At 41.9% G+C, this 18,301-nt stretch overlaps 1 protein-coding gene across 8 annotated transcripts in view; it reads left to right on the forward strand.

The window, feature by feature from the left end:
- Nucleotides 1-18,301, forward strand: part of inpp5b (inositol polyphosphate-5-phosphatase B) — a 192,365-nt gene that overhangs the window by 120,109 nt on the left and 53,955 nt on the right. For all 8 annotated transcript variants that reach the window (XM_068011145.1, XM_068011146.1, XM_068011147.1 and 5 more), the window contains 4 exons: nt 8,055-8,242; nt 10,948-11,059; nt 13,517-13,626; nt 14,469-14,604. In XM_068011145.1, the coding sequence (XP_067867246.1) occupies nt 8,055-8,242; nt 10,948-11,059; nt 13,517-13,626; nt 14,469-14,604 (546 nt within the window). The remainder of the gene's footprint in view (nt 1-8,054; nt 8,243-10,947; nt 11,060-13,516; nt 13,627-14,468; nt 14,605-18,301) is intronic.

The following is an 18,301-nucleotide window of genomic DNA, read 5'->3' on the forward strand; positions in this document are numbered from 1 at the left end:
TAGGAGAGCAAAGAAGGGGCATGAAAAACCACTGGGGGGCAAGATAAAGGAAAATCCCAAGGCATTTTAGAAGTATATTAAGGGCAAGAGGATAACCATGTAAAGAGTAAGGCCTATTCGGGACCAAAGTGGCAATCTGTGTGTGGAGCGGGAGGACATAGGTGAGGTTTTAAATGATTGCTTTTCATTTGTGTTCGCTGTGGAGAAGGACGATGTAGTTGCAGAGATCAGGGAGGGGGACCGTGATATACTTCAACAAATTAGCATTGAAAGGGAGGAGCTATTAGCTGTTTTAGCAACCTTGAAAGTGGATAAGTCCTCAGGCCCAGATGAGATGTATCCCAAACTGTTATGTGAGGCAAGGGAGGAGATAGCAGAGGCTGTGACACAAATTTTCAAATCCTCTCTGGCCACAGGAGAGATACTGGAGGACAGCGAATGTGGTACCATTATTCAAGAAGGGTAGCAGGGATAAACCAGGTAATTATAGGCCAGTGAGTCTAACATCAGTGGTAGGGAAACTATTGGAGAAAATTCTGCATCATAGGATTAATCCCCACTTGGAGAGGCAGGGATTAATGAGGGATAGTTAGCATGGCTTTGTTGGGGGAGATCTTGTCTAACAAACTTGATTGAATTTTTCGAGGAGGTGACTAGATGTGTAGATGTGAGTAAAGCAGTTGATGAGGTCTACATGGACTTAAGTAGGCTTTTAATAAGGTCCTGCATGGGAGATTGGTTAAGAAGGCAAGAGCCCATGGGATCCAGGGCAATTTGGCAAATTGGATCCAAAATTGGCTTAGTGGCAGATGGCAGGAGGCAGAGGGTGATGGTTGAGGGTTGTTTTTGCGAGTGGATGCCTGTGACCAGTGGTGTACGGCAGGGATTGGTGCTGGGACACTTGCTATTTGTAGTGTACATTAATAATTTATACGTGAATATAGGAGGTATGATCAGTAAGTTTGCAGATGACACGAAAATTGGTGTCGTAAATAGTGAGGAGGCGAGCCTTAGATTACAGGACGAATAGATGGGCTGGTAAGATGGGCGGAGCAGTGGCAAATGGAATTTAATCCTGAGAAGTGTGAGGTGATGCATTTTGGGAGGACTAACGAGGCAAGGGAATATACAATAGATGGTAGGACCCTAGGAAATACAGAGAGTCAGAGGGACCTTGGTGTACTTGTCCATAGATCACTGAAGGCAGCAGCACAGGTAGATACTGTGGTTATGAAGGCCTATGGGATACTTCCCTTTGTTTGCTGAGGCATAAAATATAAGAGCAGGGAGGTTATGATGGAGCTGTATAAAACACTAGTTAGGCCACAGCTGGAGTACTGTGTACAGTTCTGGGCACCACACTATAGGAAGGATGTGATTGCACTGGAGAGGGTGCAGAGGAGATTCACCAGGATGTTGCCTGGGTTGAAGAGAGACTGGATCAGGTTGTTTTCCTTGGAGCAGAGAAGGGTGAGGGGGGACCTGATTGAGGTATACAAAATTATGAGGGTCATTGATAGGATAGATAGGAAGAAACGTTTTCCATTAGCGGAGGGGCCAATAACCAGGGGGCATAGATTTAAGGTAAGGGGGAGGAGGTTTAGAGCTGATTTGAGGAAACAATGTTTCATCCAGAGGGTGGTTGGAATTTGGAACACACTGCCTGAAGGGTGGTGGAGGCAGAAACCCTCACAACATTTAAGAAGTATTTAGATGGGCACTTGAAACGCTATAGCATACAAGGCTACGGGCCAAGTGCTGGAAAATGGAATTGGAATAGATAGGTGTTTGATGGCTGGCACAGACACGATGGGCCTGTTTCTGAGCTCTATGACCATAAACAAAGCAGCATTCATAACCATGTTCAGGTTAGTAGGAGGATAAATGTGCACATATATTTGTGTTACTGGTCCTGGTGTGTTAAAATATGTTTCCGTGGTATGCGATTGAGGCACAGCTAGAACAGGAAGTTTTATCATTGATAAAACATGGGCAAATGAGCGAATGTTCTTATAGTTTTAGGGAATGAAGCTGGGCAAGCTGAAGAGGTATCAGGAGAGAGCATTTTGGTGGTAGTGATCATAATTCAGTTAGATTTAACATAGTTATGAAAAAGGACAAAGATAGACCAGGAGTAAAAGTTCTCAATTGGGAAAAGGCCAATTTTACTAATGTTACAACCAGGTGAGAAAGGTGTCCAGGGGCCCCCCTCAGCCTTCATCTGGTCTTACTGTAACAGGGTTTAATTTTTTAAACACTGTGTTTTATCTCCCCCATGGTGAATACTTGCTCACCGCTTTCCAATTAGAGGGCAAAGAAACAGGTTTTCATAGGCTTAAAGAAGCAAAGTTGAAATTTATTCAAGTTAAACTCTAATTTGGTTGACACACCCACGCTAGCATGCATACGCGATACACATATGCAAATAGAGACAGAAAAGGGAAGAAAAAAATAAAGTAAAAAAGTTTGAGGCAATATCTGAAGAGGTTTTGTTACGTTCTTCGAGCTCACTGTATTGTAGGTAGATCTTGCTTTTCATTGGGGCCAAGTATTCTTCTTAAACCTTGTTCACTTTTCTCTCTTGGACTTCATGTGTCTTCAGTGGATTCAGAGACTTGTGAGAAAGAAATAGGAGCAGACAGGAGAGATCTTCTCAGTCCAGGAGCAAACAGTCTTTCTCAGTTCAAACTGTTTGTACAATATAGAAAACCCCAGATTGCCAAGCAGGATAGTCATATGACTAACTGGTTTGACCACGTCTTGGCTCTGTGGATTGTATCATCCTAGGTCCTGGAATGCGTTTCCCTGCCTTCACTGTCTGGTGCTCAAAGTCCATTGTGGGTTAAATGGATAACAGAAGTAACCTTTCTTGTCCCTAATGGTATGTAAATGTCCTGCAGCCAAGTGTCTGGCAACCCTTGTAACTGACCTCCTCTTCACAGCAACAATTTGAAATTTAATGTCCATATGGCGAAATTAATGTGCCTCATTCTTGGCAGGTGGGGGTCTAGCATGACACTAAGCTGTATATGATCTAGCAAAAGTAGACTGGAAACAGCTACTTGGTTAAGAAGTGTCAAGAGCAGCGGGAGGCATTCAAGGAGGATGTAGAGAGTTCAGAACAAATATGTTCCGACAAAGAAAAAGGGTAGGCCTCCCAAATCTAGAGCCCCCTGGATATCAAAAAGTATACAAGATGGATAAGGCAAAAAAGGGAAGCTTTATGTTAAGATACCGAGACCTCAGAACTGCAAATAGCCTAGAGGAGTATAGAAAGTGCAGGGGTGAAATTACAAAGGAAATTAAGAAAGCAAAGAGAGGGCATGAAAAAACATTGGCACATAAAATCAAGAAAGCCCAAAGATGTTTTATAATTAAGAGTAGAACCAATTAGATACCAAAAAGGTAAATTGTGTGTGGAGGTGGAAGATGTGGGCACGGTTTGTAGTGAATACTTTGCGTCTGTCTTTACAAGAGGGGGATGATGCAGACATTGTAGTTAAGAAAGAGGATGTGTGAAAAATATTGGATGGGATTAACATAGTGAGGGAGGAAATATTAAGGTGTGTAGCATCTTTGAAAGTAGATAAATCACCAGGCCTGGATGTATCCCAGGCTGTTAAGAGAAGCAAAGGAGGAAATAGCAGAGACTCTGACCCATCATTTACTGATCCTCTTTGGCTACAGGCGTGGTGCTGGAGGACTGGTGTCTTGCTAACAATATACTGTGGTGTGCCACAGGGATCAGTGCTGGGGCCTCATCGTTTTTACAATTTATATAAATGACTTGGTTGGAGAGACCAAAGGTACGATTGATAAATTTGCTGATGACACAAAGATAAGTAGGAAAGTAAGTTGTGAAGAGGACTTAAAGAAGCTACAAAGGGATTTAGATAGGTTAAGTGAGTGGGCAAAGATCTGGCAAATGGAGTATAATGTGGGAAAATGTGAATTTGTCCATTTTGGCAGGAAGAATATAAAAGAAGCATATTATCGAAATGGTGAGAAATTGCAAAGCTCTGAGATGCAGAGGGATCAGGTGTCCTAGTGCATGAATAACAAAAGGTTAGTATTTAGGTTTAGCAAGTAATTAGGAAAGCTAATAGAATTTTATTGTTTACTGTGAGGGGAATTGAATACAAAGGTAGGGAGGTTATGCTGTAGTTATACAGGGCATTGGTGAGACCACATCTGGTGTACTTTGTACAGGATTGGTCTCCTTTTTTAAGGAAGGATGTAAATGCATTGGAAGCAGTTCAGAAAAGGTTTACTAGACTAATACCTGGAATGGGCGGGTTGTCTTATGAGGGAAGGTTGGATAGGCTAGGCTTGTATCTGCTGGAGTTCAGAAGAGTAAGAGGCAACTTGATTGAAACATAAGATCCTGAGGGGTCTTGACAGGATGGATGTGGAAAAGATGTTTCCTCTTTTGGGAGAATCTAAAACTCAGGGTCATTATTTAAAAATAAGGGGTCGCCCATTTAAGACAGAGATGAGAATTTTTTCTCTCAGAGGCTCATGAGTCTTTGGAACTCTCTTCCTCAAAAGTCAGTGGAAGTAGAGTCGTTGAATATTTTTAAGTCAGAGGTAGATAAATTCTTGATAAGCAAGAGGATGAAAGGTTATTGGGGGTAGGGGTGAATGTGGAGTAGAGGTTTCAGTCAGATCAGCCATGAATGGCAGAGTAGGCTCGAGGGGCCGAGTGGCCTACTACTACTAATTTTTATGTTCGTATGCTCATATGTACGCTTGTTTAAAAAGGAAGGAATAAATAGCCTGAGTAATTACAGGCCACTTAACCTAAGCTATGAGGGAAATAGATTTGCAAGGCTATGGAGATCGAGTGGGACCGACTGGATAGCTCTGTGGAGAGCCAGCATGGATGCGATGGGCTGAATGGCTTCCTCCTGTGCTGTAAATGACTCCATGACTCTACCAATATTTTGTCTGCATCCTGTTCCTTGGTAAAACACTGATACAAAGTATGCATTAAGTATTCTCCCCTTCCCCTCTAAGCATATATCACCCTCTTTGTCCCAAATAGGACTCACCCTGCCTCTTACTATCTGCTTACTGTTTACTTGCCAGTATAAGATTTTTGGGCTCCCTTTGATGTTGACTACCATTCTATTATATTCTCTCTTCGCCAGTCTTATTTTCCTCCTCACTTCCCTTCTCAACTTATTGTATTTGGCCTGGTTCTCATATTCACCATCTTTTTTTTGTTTCATCTCATGTTTTCTGGCTGGAATTTTATGCCCCTCACCAATTTTATGTCGCCTGCCTGCCCCTGCTGCTATTTTACTGTGCTCATCGCCCACTTAGCTTTCTGAAGGGCGACATCCATCATTCCTCTTGCTGGGTTCAGTCCCAGCAGTGGCCACCACTCTCAATGGTGCTGATGGGACTGAAGAGCTGCCGGCTCTTGATTAGTCGGCATCATTTCCTGCCTCAGCAGGGCGGAAGTCCCGACCGAGGCCAAATAAGGGCCTGGAAGCCCTGCAAAATTGTAGAGTGGCTTCCAGGCCGATTGGAGATGGGCTGTCCCCTGACTTTTCAGCCGGTGGGCAGGGCCACTGCCACGACGTAAAATTCCAGCCAGATCTCTCATCCAAAGGACCCTGGCTATGGTTCCCCTACCTTTTGCTTTTGTTAGAATGTACCTAGCGTGTACTGAAACATCTCCTTAATGATCACCCATTGTTCTGTTGCAGTTTTGCCTTCATTCCATTTCATCCTGGCTAGATCTCCTCTCATCCCACTGAAGTTAGCCTTCTTCCAATTTAGAAGTTCTACTTTAGATTGTTCCTTGGTCTTCTCCATTACTAATCTAGACCTTAGATAAAGGTCATGCGTTTCCCTCCCAATATCATCTTTTAAACTATTCTCCTGCCACTCTTGGGTCAGCAGTTATATTCTTTCATGTTATGTAGGTGTCGCTGGCCCACATTTGTTGCCCATCCCTAATTCTCCTTGACATCTGAATGCGGGGGGCAGTTAAGAGACATCCAAATTGCTGTGGGTCTGGAATTGTATGTAGGCCAGACCAGGTAAGGATGGCACATTTCCTTCCCTCAAGAAAGGAACCAGTTGGGTTCTAATGATAATGGATGACAGTAATGGTGCCACAAAACTAAGATGAGCTTTCAATTCCAGATTTTTATGAATTAATTGAATTTAAATTCCACCAGCTTCCATGGTAGGATTTAAACCCATGTCCCTAGGGCATTAGCTTTGGATTCTGGATTGCTAGTTCAATTACATTACGACTACTCCATCGTCTCCACGTATGTGAGATGGTAATAAATCTGTATCTGTTAATTGAGGGGTATGCAATCGGCTCAGCAAAATGAGTCGCCTTCCTGTGTCTCAGACTCGGAGTGTGTTGGTGCAACTGGCTGAGGGAGGTTACTGCACTAACTCTGGAGCATTTAAGAACAGCTGTTGCCCCGTGATTTCAATGGACAGTATAAAAGTGCTCCCAATCTATTACATAATTTAGTTGCTTCCTAATTTTTTTCATCTGCTATCCCTCACTCCCTACCCGAAGCCTATGACCTTGTTGGGGATTGGCTAGATGGGTCAATCACCTCACCAAAGTGGCTACTCATGTATTAGCCTTGATGGTAATTGTCAGAAGGCTATTCGACAACATGGAGATATCAAAGTGGAACTTGGTTCAACCCTCACAAAACATCGACTTGTGATCGCATCCAGTAACAAACAGTGGGTTGTAATTAGGAGTGGAATCTCCAGCCAGATTTCCCATGGTGCCCACGACGTCCCAAGCTGAGATCAAGCAACTGAGCATAGATTGGGGATCAAACCTGAAGGCTTCCTAGTCTGTTATGACTCAGCTTATCATTGGGACAGCATAATATTTTTGAAAATAAATATTTCTGCTCTTCGCTTTCCACCCATGGATAGGAAGTATCCATTCTTTCATGGCGAGTGAAGGAAGAAAGTGGTACCAGTCCCCAGCTGGCCTGCCATCATCCACACAAAGTCTCATGGATAACTGAATATGAGTGCAGATCATTAAGGTTCAGTTGTCCTTGTAAGCAGGAGTAAGGATTTCAGAAAGCTTAGCTGATTTTGCTGGAGCAGGGCATTTTGTGGCATTGCCCCTTAGTTCTGTACCTTTTGGCTCAAAGCTCTTTTGCGCCTTAACCTGATGGAAGTGTGAGCCGATAATAGCGCAGTGAGGGCAATGATCCCTCTGATTTTATTTTTGTGTGCGGGCCCTTAAAAAATTTTTGTGCAGCTGCACAGCGGTAACTTAAAGGGGCCAACTTGTGCTTGGCCAGAGCAGGAACTTCTGGGTTGCCACGTGGCCATGCAGTTTAGAGGGAACGTTGAGCATTGGAGTGTCTGGGACCTCAGTGAACAGCAGCACCAACAATCTATCTCCTTAACCAATGAGATTTAAGGACAGTGAAAGAAACAGGATCAACAGAAAGAAAATACGGTGACATTGAATCAACTCGGGGACAGAAAGAGAAATAAAATGAGGGGAAAAAAGATTAGATTAAGGGAGAGAAAGGAGAGACAGGAAAAGTAAGAAAAAATGTAATATGTGATATTTTTTAATTCTCAGAACAATTTGCCATCTAAAAGAATAAGACTGCACAGTTTAGATTGTTCAGTTACTTGGCCAAAAAGTTTGATTGTTGCATTAACAATTATCACATTGCTACAAAGGTACTAGCACTGTTAATGACTAAACTTCTCTTTCTGTGGTGAGTTTAATAGGCAATAAATGTGCAAATCCATCAAGTTTAAAAAAAATTATGGGAGGATAAAGGCGAGATGCCATTTGAGCAAAGCAAATGATGGAGCAGCATAAATTGATCAGCAACTTCTGGAGATTTTGCATCTCATGGTGTATCCCTTAATCGCCCCAATTTTCTGGTCGATTTGCACATAACTGTGTACGCCATTAACTCACATTTTTCCAGCAAGATATGACCCTTTATGAAATTCTGTATCATTTTGTTTTTTCTTTACATCTCTCCCTTAAACTTTCCCAACTGTTCTTTTCTTTGCCCTGCTAGGGTAACAAGGGTGGAGTGAGCATAAGGTTTCAGTTCCATAATACCACATTGTGTGTCGTTAACTCACATCTCGCAGCTCACACTGAAGAATGTGACAGACGGAATCAAGACTACAAAGACATCTGTAGCAGAATGCACTTTATTCAGTCTACCCTGCCACTGACATCTCTCTCAATCATGAAGCATGAGTAAGTCTCCAATGTCAAACTTCTAAAAAGTTTCCTCGCACAAGATATATTTATTTCAGCAAGTCCTGCCTTTGTTCAAAGGAATACCTTATACGTGGCAATAATTCTAGGAAAAATCTATTTTCTTCAACAAACATTATTTGACATTGTTATGAAGGAGACAGCAGTCAGCCCCCCTCCAATGGCTGCATAGTTCTTCTGTATCAGTTGGTGTGATATTGAGCTGTACAAAGCAGGAAAATCACAAGTTCAGTAGAGTCCATGTTGAGTTTGCTAATCGGAGGGAGGGCAGCATTGACAGTGCTATAATTGGTCACAGTCCACTTGGTTTGGTGGGTGGGGGTGCGAATACATTCGGGGCTCCTACCCTTGTTAGGAAGTGTTAATCTGTGTAAAGTTTGTAATGAAACCATAAACACAAGCATGACTGAGTACAGGGAAACTTACCCTAAACACCCTCCCACTGATCTCCATATAATATCCACTGTGGTAAAATAGCTTGTTGGCAATTGCCATCTAGGCTCATAGATGAACATCCAGGGTTATCGAGTTAGATCTTGAGCTACATGCCAGAGCCCCATCATCTTGTCGAACTCTACGGTTGTCAGCATCTGTAGGAAAGGAGAGAAAACTGAAAAAGAACAAAATGGAGACAACAGGATGTTCATTTATGGCTGCTGTTTCTTGGTAATTCCCCTCACCCTCTTAACTAACAGCCAATTTTTGTTAATTCTTTCCCCCCACTATCATCAGCCCCCCACATCTTCCCAAGTTGCTGGGACAAAGCCAGATCCTAATGCTGTCTGTGTTTCAGTAGGAAGAGCACTATGTCAGTAGTTCATTTTTAAACTTATATGCGTGAGAGAGTGGTAACTTGGTGGAAGGAAAGATATTGATAGCAAGTTGGCTACAAAACATAGAACTATGGGTTAAATTTAGTTACTCAGACTGGCAAAAGGTAAGAAGCAGCGTTCCACAAGGATTCGTGCTGAGACCACTGCTGTTCTCTATTTATATAAACAATTTGGACTCGGGAGTTCGAAGAATAATTTTCAAAATTTACAGATGACACCCAATTGTGGGTGTAGTTACTAGAGAGGAAGACTATGACAAAACAAGAAGACATTAATAAACTTGCAGAATAGGTGTGCAATTGTCAAATGAACTGGTGGTATATTTTGGTAGTTAAAATTATGAGTCCACATATTCCTTGGAAAATAAGTGTCTAAATGGGGTAGAGAAACAGAGGAATCTGGGGTACAGATATGCAAATCACTAAAAGTAGCAACGCAGGTTAACAAGGCCGAAAACAGCAAACAAAACACCTGTTCCATTTCTGGAGAGATAGAATTAAAAGAGGTTAGGTTGAACTTGTATAGAATATTGGTTAGCCTATACTTGGGTGTACTGTGAAAAGTTCTGGTCTCCAAATTATAAAAAGGAAATAGAGGCACTGGAGAAGGTGCAATATAGATTTACTAGAATCGTACCAGAACTGTGAGGCTATAGCTATCCAGAAAGATTGAACAGGCGAGTACTCTACTCTCAAGAAAAGAGAAGACATGAGGGGGTGACCGGATAGGGGTCTTTAGGATTATGAAAGGATTTAATAGAATAAATGTAGAGCAAATGATTCCACTTGTGGGTGAGACCAGAACAAAGCCATTGTCCATCCCTAACTGCCCATGAGAATTTGAGCACGTTCTGAACAAATGAAATGCTAGGTCATTTCAGAGGGCAGCATTGCTGTGGGTCTGGAGTCGCATTTTGGCCATATCAGGTAAGAATGGGATATTTGCTTCCCTGAAGTACATTAGTGAATCAGATGGGATTTTACAATAATCTGGTAGTTACACAGTCAGGTCAACTTTACTGTTATTGATATTTTCATACCAGATTTACTTAATTAACTGAATTTAAGTACCCCACCTGCCATGGAGGGATTTGAACTCCTGTCATCATATCATTAGTCCAGGCCTCTAGATTACTAATCCTACAGGATTAGTATCCAGATATAACCAACTACAAGATTCCCAATATTGCCCGTGAGTCATAACACAAGATGAGACTACTGACACATCCTCATGGAGAACAGATAAGAGTTTTGAATGTGTTGTAAAGAATGCTTTGAACTCTCTTTAGACATGCGCATGTATGGCAGTTACCAACCAGCAAGCAAGGGATTATCAGGAGTACCAGTTGTCATAGATTTTTTGGTAGCCTGATTGCAAACTGTGTATTTTTTAAGATTTGGTCCTTTCTAAATGATGCATTTGAAATTGTTAAGATGCAGGACATACCATTTTTTAAAATGTTCTTCCTTTTATAATTTGGAAATGTTTTTCCAAAAGTTTGGAGTGAAGCAGACTGGAGAGAGCTTTGCCTAACCTGAAAATGTTTGTTGGGGCAAAGTAGAGGGACTTAGAGTCTGCACCTTATTTTACTCCCAATTATGAAACTTCAGTGCATGTGGCAATGTTGGGTGATAATGTCTGCTATGTTTTCCACCACTAATTAGCCTACTGACATTTACTGCCAGACTCTCACATGAAAAATGCTTCATTGTTGAATGAGTGGTAAATGTGTTGCAGGCAAGACCAAAAGGGCCTTGTTTGGAATAAAAGTATGATCTGTAAAGAGCTACTGTTTGTTCATAATGAGGATATGTTTACTACTTTGTTCTTTTGCTTCTCTTTATAATAAAGCATGATAATATGGCTTGGGGATCTGAACTACAGAATATGTCATCCAGAGGTAGAAGTAATTAAAAAGCTAATAGCGGCAAAGGATTATAAGCACCTCATCAAATACGATCAGGTAAGATGAAAATGTTACTTTTATTTTAAATTAACCTTTAACTCTCCTGGCACTGCAGTGACATCAGGAGCACTGGGAGAAGGTTCTCTCCACATATTACCAAGCGCATGGTGTTGGCTTCAATCCCAAAAAGAGAGAAATTATCAATAAGGAGGAGATTTTTGCCATCTGAAAACCGACCCAAAATTTTGAGAAGTATGGAACGTGAGCAATTTTGTTTTAAAAAAGAACTAGGATAATTGCAGGACTCGGGCCTTGAAGGTATGATGTTACGACTGAGGGGGAAGGAGTGCACTGTTAATTCAGTCCCACTTCTCCACAGGTCACAACAAATCAATAAATTTTCCCACTTACTGGAACTCTATTTGTCCCCAAAATAAAGCACACCAATCAGGTTTCTTTAATATACAACAAAATTATCCATTTATTATAAAACCATGTCTTAACCAATAATGAAGTAAATATATATGCGAATTGAAATATTAAAGCTCTGTATTTTTTTATATCCTAGCCCTCATACACACTCGCATGCATCCAAAAACAGTTAACTGGGGAAAAAGGAATTTTTGTTCACAGCTGTTACAAAGAAATAGAAGGAATAAAAAAAAAACCTTTACTGAAAAGATATGGAAGGAAGTTCTTTAGTTTGGCGAGGTGTCCCAAAGTCGAATAGTTGGCTGCCACAAGGAATTTTTCAGGCAAGGTTGATGAACAGTCTGTTTGGGTAGACATTCAAAGAAATTCAACTGCAGAAGGCTTCACATAGGTCTTCCATCAGGTGTGCAGCAACAGATGTCAGTTCTGTCATAACATTCGATACAAAGTTCATTTGGAGATGCAAGCATTCAGGATGTCTTCAAAATTACAGGACGCAACAGTACCACTTCATACAAGCTATTACTTTTCAAAAACGGATTCTTCAAAGAGAGTTAATAGCCTTCTTTTGACCTCCTGGCAGGTCCATCTCAAATTCTAATTGCCTGCTTCAGTCCAAACCCACTGGCTTTTAACAGTTCAAAATGAAGCTACTTTTCCAAGCAAGTCTCATTCTAATCATAAATTCTCTCGTCACAACAAAGGATAGCTCTTAAGTAAACCCCCATGTGGTGCTTACTTGAAATCACTTGTTTTCCAGGATTTGTTTAGTGGTCAAAACCAGGACCCTCTTTTTTTAAAGCATCCATAAAGTTTAGCTATCTCCAGATGTTTCAATGTCCATGAAATCCTTTTTTTAGTTTTTAATAATATAGATTCCCAAGTTTTAGCACAAATTCCGTAACAATGAGGAGAGACTCACAAAGCTGAATTTGTCTATCTATCCTGGTGAAAAGATGGGTTGATTGGAAGGGGCGGGGGCAGAGCTTTAAAATGTTGAAAGGCTTGAATGTAAGTATGCTAATTGACTTACACTATAAGCACAGTGCAGAGAGCATGGGTTTAAAACTAACCTCAAGCAAAACTAGAAATTTGAAGAAATATCCCTCCCCCCTCCTCACCCCCAAAATAGTGAATGTTAAACAGATTGCCAACAATAGTCATTCAAACAGCAATTGGTTAAGTATCTGGTTGAGAACAGGATTGAAGGTTTTGGACCAAGTATAAACCAAGATCATCAGGTGCTATATGGTAAACAACAGTTGTTTATGGGATGGATCTTCTGAAGTCTTGCTTGATCACCTTTGGGGATTGGAGAAATTAATGCAGAGCATTTCATCAAGAGAAAAACAATAGTCCCCAAATGGTGGTAACGGCTTTAGTTACAAAATGTGTAGCATAGATAATACTGGCATGAGATATAAAAGATGATGGCATAATCTAAAGTCTTTCCAAGACAAACCAGATGTATCAAGAGCAGATTAAATAATTATTCATTTAGTAAGGTTTGACTGAAACACCTGGGAGAGATCACAAAATCTAATAACTTTAAGGAGATTGCTTCAGCCCATAATCATTTGTAATAAGAAAAAGGAATGCTGGAAATACTCAGCAGATCTGGCAGCATTTGTGGATAGAGAAGCAGAGTTAACGTTTCAGGTCAGTGACCCTTCAATGCTGCCAGACCTGCTGAGTATTTCCAGCATTTCTTGTTTTTATTTCAGATTTCCAGCATCTGCAGTATTTTGCTTTTATCCTGATAATTTGTAGCTGGTCATGGAAGAAGCAGGCGTGATGGGCTGTGTAGCTTTTGCCTGTTCCACACTTTTTTTTCTCATAAGTTCATGGTTCACTTAAACAAAGTTACACTATTTTATTCCACATACAAAATAGAATCACCATATATAAATTTGTGTAATAGCTTATTTTAGCAGCTAATTCAGGGTGATGAATAAAGTCCTCAAGTTCTTAGATGAATAAAGTAGTGATGGCAAAAACAGTATTTTATAATTTAACACATGGTACCAGTTGTCCCACAGCATTAACACTGAAACTATAGGATCTTCTACTGTTGTTGCACAGCTAACAAAACAAATGGAGGAGTCTGGTGTATTCAGAGGATTCAAGGAAGGAGAACTCAACTTTCAACCAACCTACAAATATGATATTGGCTCTGATAACTGGGACACCAGGTAAGGTAACCAACCCCTTGGACTGTTTATTACTGGAAGCTTTTCAATGTTGAATTTGCCAGGGTTGTTTTGCAGAAATTACAGGCGGCCCAGGAGTCCCTGAATGGACTTAACGTTCTATTGCATGGGACCACCGCATGCAACACCCTTCACGCCAAATCCCCGATGCGAACCTCCCACTGGGGACCCCCGCCCACCCCCTGCTTCCTCCAGACGGCAGGATAGAACGCCACAGTGTGTCCAAATGGCCGATGAGAGCTAGGAAGTGGAGAGTGTGCAAGAGTAGCCCATACAGGAAATCCCTCTGTGCAGAGTGGAATAACAGAGAGGGGGCCGGCTCAGGTTGTGGGGTCGAGGTTCCCGAGGGAGGTTTCAGGGGCTGGCACTGACGAGAAATTCCATCTGAACAGAGGTCAGCTTGGGCGAGAGTACTCCACATGCCTGAGCCACCTGAACACCTCTAGTACGGTCGGGCCAAGCACCACTTTTCTAAGATTCTCTGGCTTTGGCTGGGAGTTGTTCCTTTTTATGGGGGCATGAGTGGATCCCCAGTTAATGCTCACCACCTAAATACAATTAATATACAATTAACAATTAGGATAGGGACATCTTTCTTATTTCTCTCCTGCCTAGCACAAGAGCACTGAACTCAATTTTCCCAAATACTTATCTTAGACCAGCGTTTTCATCTGAGGCTGAGAATAAATAGAATGTCTTAATGTTTTTCTTAATGCAACTTTAAATTGCTTTTATCAGTCTTATGTGTGTATATGGAAAGCACTAGGAGACAGGCAGAGCTTGTGAAGTCCTTTTAACGTTGTGCTGTCCTATTTACTTCTTAGTGAGAAATGTCGAGTCCCCGCCTGGTGCGATCGAATCCTTTGGAAAGGCAACAACCTCAAGGAATTGGATTATCGCAGTCACATGCGTTTGAAAATCAGTGACCACAAACCAGTTAGTGCACTGTTTCTAGCCGGGGTACGGAACATTTTTTCACGCTCACTCGTGTTCCGTCCTAGCTCTTGGTCACCTGCTAGAAAGAGAAATTGTCAGATGGTATTCCATGTTTACTTAAATACTAAACAATTTCTTGAACCTATCCAGTATCATCAAACCTGATAATTCTGTGAATTGTTTGTCTGAATTGAAACAAGATGCAGAGTACCTTAGAATTTAAAAAAAAGATAAAAATGGGAGTTTGTGAGACTTAACTGTTGCTGGAATGAAAGGAATTATTTTGCATTTGGAAAAATTGAACGAGTGTTGTGTCAAACCTGGTTCACACAGTTCATCGAGTCCATGCCTCTGTACAGCAATCCGACCTGCCTCATTCACTTGCTCTATCCCTATATCCCTGCAAGTTTATTTCCCTCAAAAGCTCATCCAATTTCCTTTTGAAATCATTCATCGTCTTCGCTTCCATCACCCTCATAGGCAGCGTGTTCCAGGTCATTACTGCTCGCTGCGTAAAAAAGTTCTTCCACACATTTGCTCCCCTTCCCCCCCACCCACATCTGTTGCCCAAAACCTTCAATCTGTGTCCCCTAATCTTTGTACTATCCCCTAATGGGAACAGCTTTTTTTTGCCTACCCTATCCAAGCCTGTTATAATCTTGTACACCTCTAACACCTCCCTTCAATCTCCTTTGCTCCAAGGAGAACAACCCCAGCTTTTCCAACCTAAGCTTATAGCTAAAATCTTTCATCCCTGGAACTATTGTGGTAAACCTCCTCTGCACCCTCCAAGGACCTTCACGTCCTTGCTAAAGTGTGGTGACCAGAACTGGACACAATACTCTAGTTGTGGCCTAACCAGAGCTTTATAAAGGTTCAGCATAACTTCCCTGCTTTTGTACTCAATATGTCTATTTATGAAACTCAAGATCCCATATGCTTTGCTGACTACTTTCTCAATATGTCCTGCCACCTTCACCAGTCTATGCACATAACCCCCTAGGTCCCTCTGTCCCTGTACACTCTTTAGAACGGTACCATTTTTTCTATATTGCCTCTCCCCATCCCTTCTGCCAAAATGCATCACACGTCTTTGTATTAAATTCCAACTGCCACTTGTGTGCCCATTCTGCAAGCTTATTCTGTTGCAGTCGATTGGTAACATCTTCACTGTCTGCCACACCTCCAAGTTTGGTAACATTGGCAAATTTTGAAATTCTACTCTATTTCAAAATACGAGTCATTTTTATATTTGTAAAGCAGTCCTCCTAGCATTGAGCATTGGGGAACACCGCCTGTCTACCATCCTCCAGTCTGAAAAACAACTATCTCCACCCTACTTTTAAACCTGACTTTAATTTACATTTTAGGGAGTGGAGGTTTTCCCCTTCCAGAATTTTAAAAAGTTAAATTTTTGAATTGTCGAGAGAGATCTGTGCATACAGAAAGCTGCCTTCTGGCTGGGTCATCTAAGTTTGCTGCAAGGGACCAAGCAATGTAACCAAAGCACTTGTTGGCTACAGCTTGAACTGCAGCTATTTGTCTCAAACCAGTAAATGGACTCCTAGAAGTTGATACAATACAGTGTGCTTACATTTAGAATTCAGTGGTGAGAGGAAATCCATTTGCACCATATATAATGCAGTCATGAATAGGAATAACTTTTTCTTTAATTTGTGAGTCCGTGGGCTGAATTTTACTGACCACCCCACCCTCCCCCCAACGGTGGGGGGGCCCGTAAAATGGCTCCAGGAGAGGCTTGCCACAGGTCTCGACGCCGGGAAGGTGGCATATTGTCAGCGGTGGAGAGCCTTCATGGCAGCCCCCCTGCCACTTGGCGACGGCAGCCACATTTAAATATGTTAAATAATGTTAATTAAGGAATTAATGACTTAGCTGGTCCCACCAGCCAGCCCGTTCCAATATTGCGGTGGGTGGCCGTCACTCCCGTGACGTCGATTCTACAACCATTGTAAGGCAGAACGCTGGGGGGGGAGGAGATAAGTATATCAGTGCAGGAGTGGGGGAACAGGGTCAAACTTACTTGATTGGTCTATGGGGTGATGGGAAGGGGTAAAGTTAAAAGTTTCTAAACTTTGTGGAGGGGGGAAGGTCAGGTAGATAAGTTAAATATTTTGGAGGGGGCAAGAGGGCAAAGAATGAAATGTAAGGTTATTAGGGAGGTTGGAGAGGGGCGAGGAATATTTAATTATTTTTAATAAATTTTAAGGCAATGTATATTTAAAAATGTAAATTAAATGTAAGGGCTGGAAGCCATTTAAAAATGGTGCCTGTGCAGTGGCGCCGGATGCCGTTGCCAGGGACAGATCGTCCAGCCCTTTCACGTCATCAGGTGGAGGATGGGGTGGGTGGGGGGGCGGTGCGCCCCGGCCACGTAAATAAGCTGCTGCGTATAATATCGCAGTGGCTCCGCGGAGTAAAACCCGCTCGTGCAGGCTGCAAAATAAAATCCAGGCCTGTGTTTCTGTCCTGTTTGAGGTTTTCCTTCTGTGTAGTAATCACAAGGTGAGAGCTGCTGGTAGGCTTGTAGTATTCAGTCTTTTTTTAAATCAGTTGATGTGCATGAAATATAAAATAGCAACAGTAAATAATTCAGAGCCCTGAAGGAGTATTGTTGCCGAACTGTATTAAGCACGATCGCAAGTGCTTAGGAGGAATGAATTTCATTTAGCTTTATATATTTTGTGAAAATATTACTGAATTAGGAAATTATAACAGTCAAATAACCATAGCGTGGAGTGAACTACTCACAAGTGGTGGATTTCGGCATGCAAAATGTATGTTTCTCTGGATTTTTTGTGGCTGTCATGTGAAATTCCTAGGTTGTTACAGATTTCTCTCTTTCTGAACCAAATTAGGAACAGCAAAGTGATAATTGCTAATACATTCACGACCACCCTTTTTTTAGAAGTACTTTTTTAAAATCCAAATCATGTTTGGCCCAGCAGCTCAGGCTTTTAATTACTTGACTTTGAGCCAAATATTTGCGAATTCGTGTTGGTAAATCAGTGAATTTAATCCATTCTCTGCCACACCATTAAATGCAGCCCTTTTTCATTGTGATCTCTATTCTGGATGTTTATAATTTTAGAATAATTCTCAATTTTAGAGCAGTTCTCAGTAATAATTAAGCAGGAATGTTCTTCATTAAAGATGGAAAATTTTGGAAGCAGAGTTGGGGATGGTCCCTGGCAATCGAGAGGGAAAGAGCAACAGATCAGGGCGTTTGGGGGGAGGGTCAGTGATCACAGCAGGGGTGTGTGGGGGTTGGCAATCTGAAGAAGTGAAGCCAAAGGCTTCCTTGAGGGGTGGGGGGCACGCCTGCTCCTGCACCTCCTGGCCCACAAGGAGTGCTGTAAGAGATACTTACTGTATCTGTACTTAATGCAGCTGTACAGAACGTTGGTTAGGCCACACTTAGAATATTGCGTGCAATTCTGGTCGCCACACTACCAGAAGGACGTGGAGGCTTTGGAGAGGGTACAGAAGAGGTTTACCAGGATGTTGCCTGGTCTGGAGGGCATTAGCTATGAGGAGAGGTTGGATAAACTCGGATTGTTTTCACTGGAACGACGGAGGTGGAGGGGCGACATGATAGAGGTTTACAAAGTTATGAGCGGCATGGACAGAGTGGATAGTCAGAAGCTTTTTCCCAGGGTGGAAGAGTCAGTTACTAGGGGACATAGGTTTAAGGTGAGAG

Source organism: Heterodontus francisci, chromosome 31 (genome assembly GCF_036365525.1).
Source record: "Heterodontus francisci isolate sHetFra1 chromosome 31, sHetFra1.hap1, whole genome shotgun sequence".
NCBI lineage: Eukaryota > Metazoa > Chordata > Chondrichthyes > Heterodontiformes > Heterodontidae > Heterodontus > Heterodontus francisci.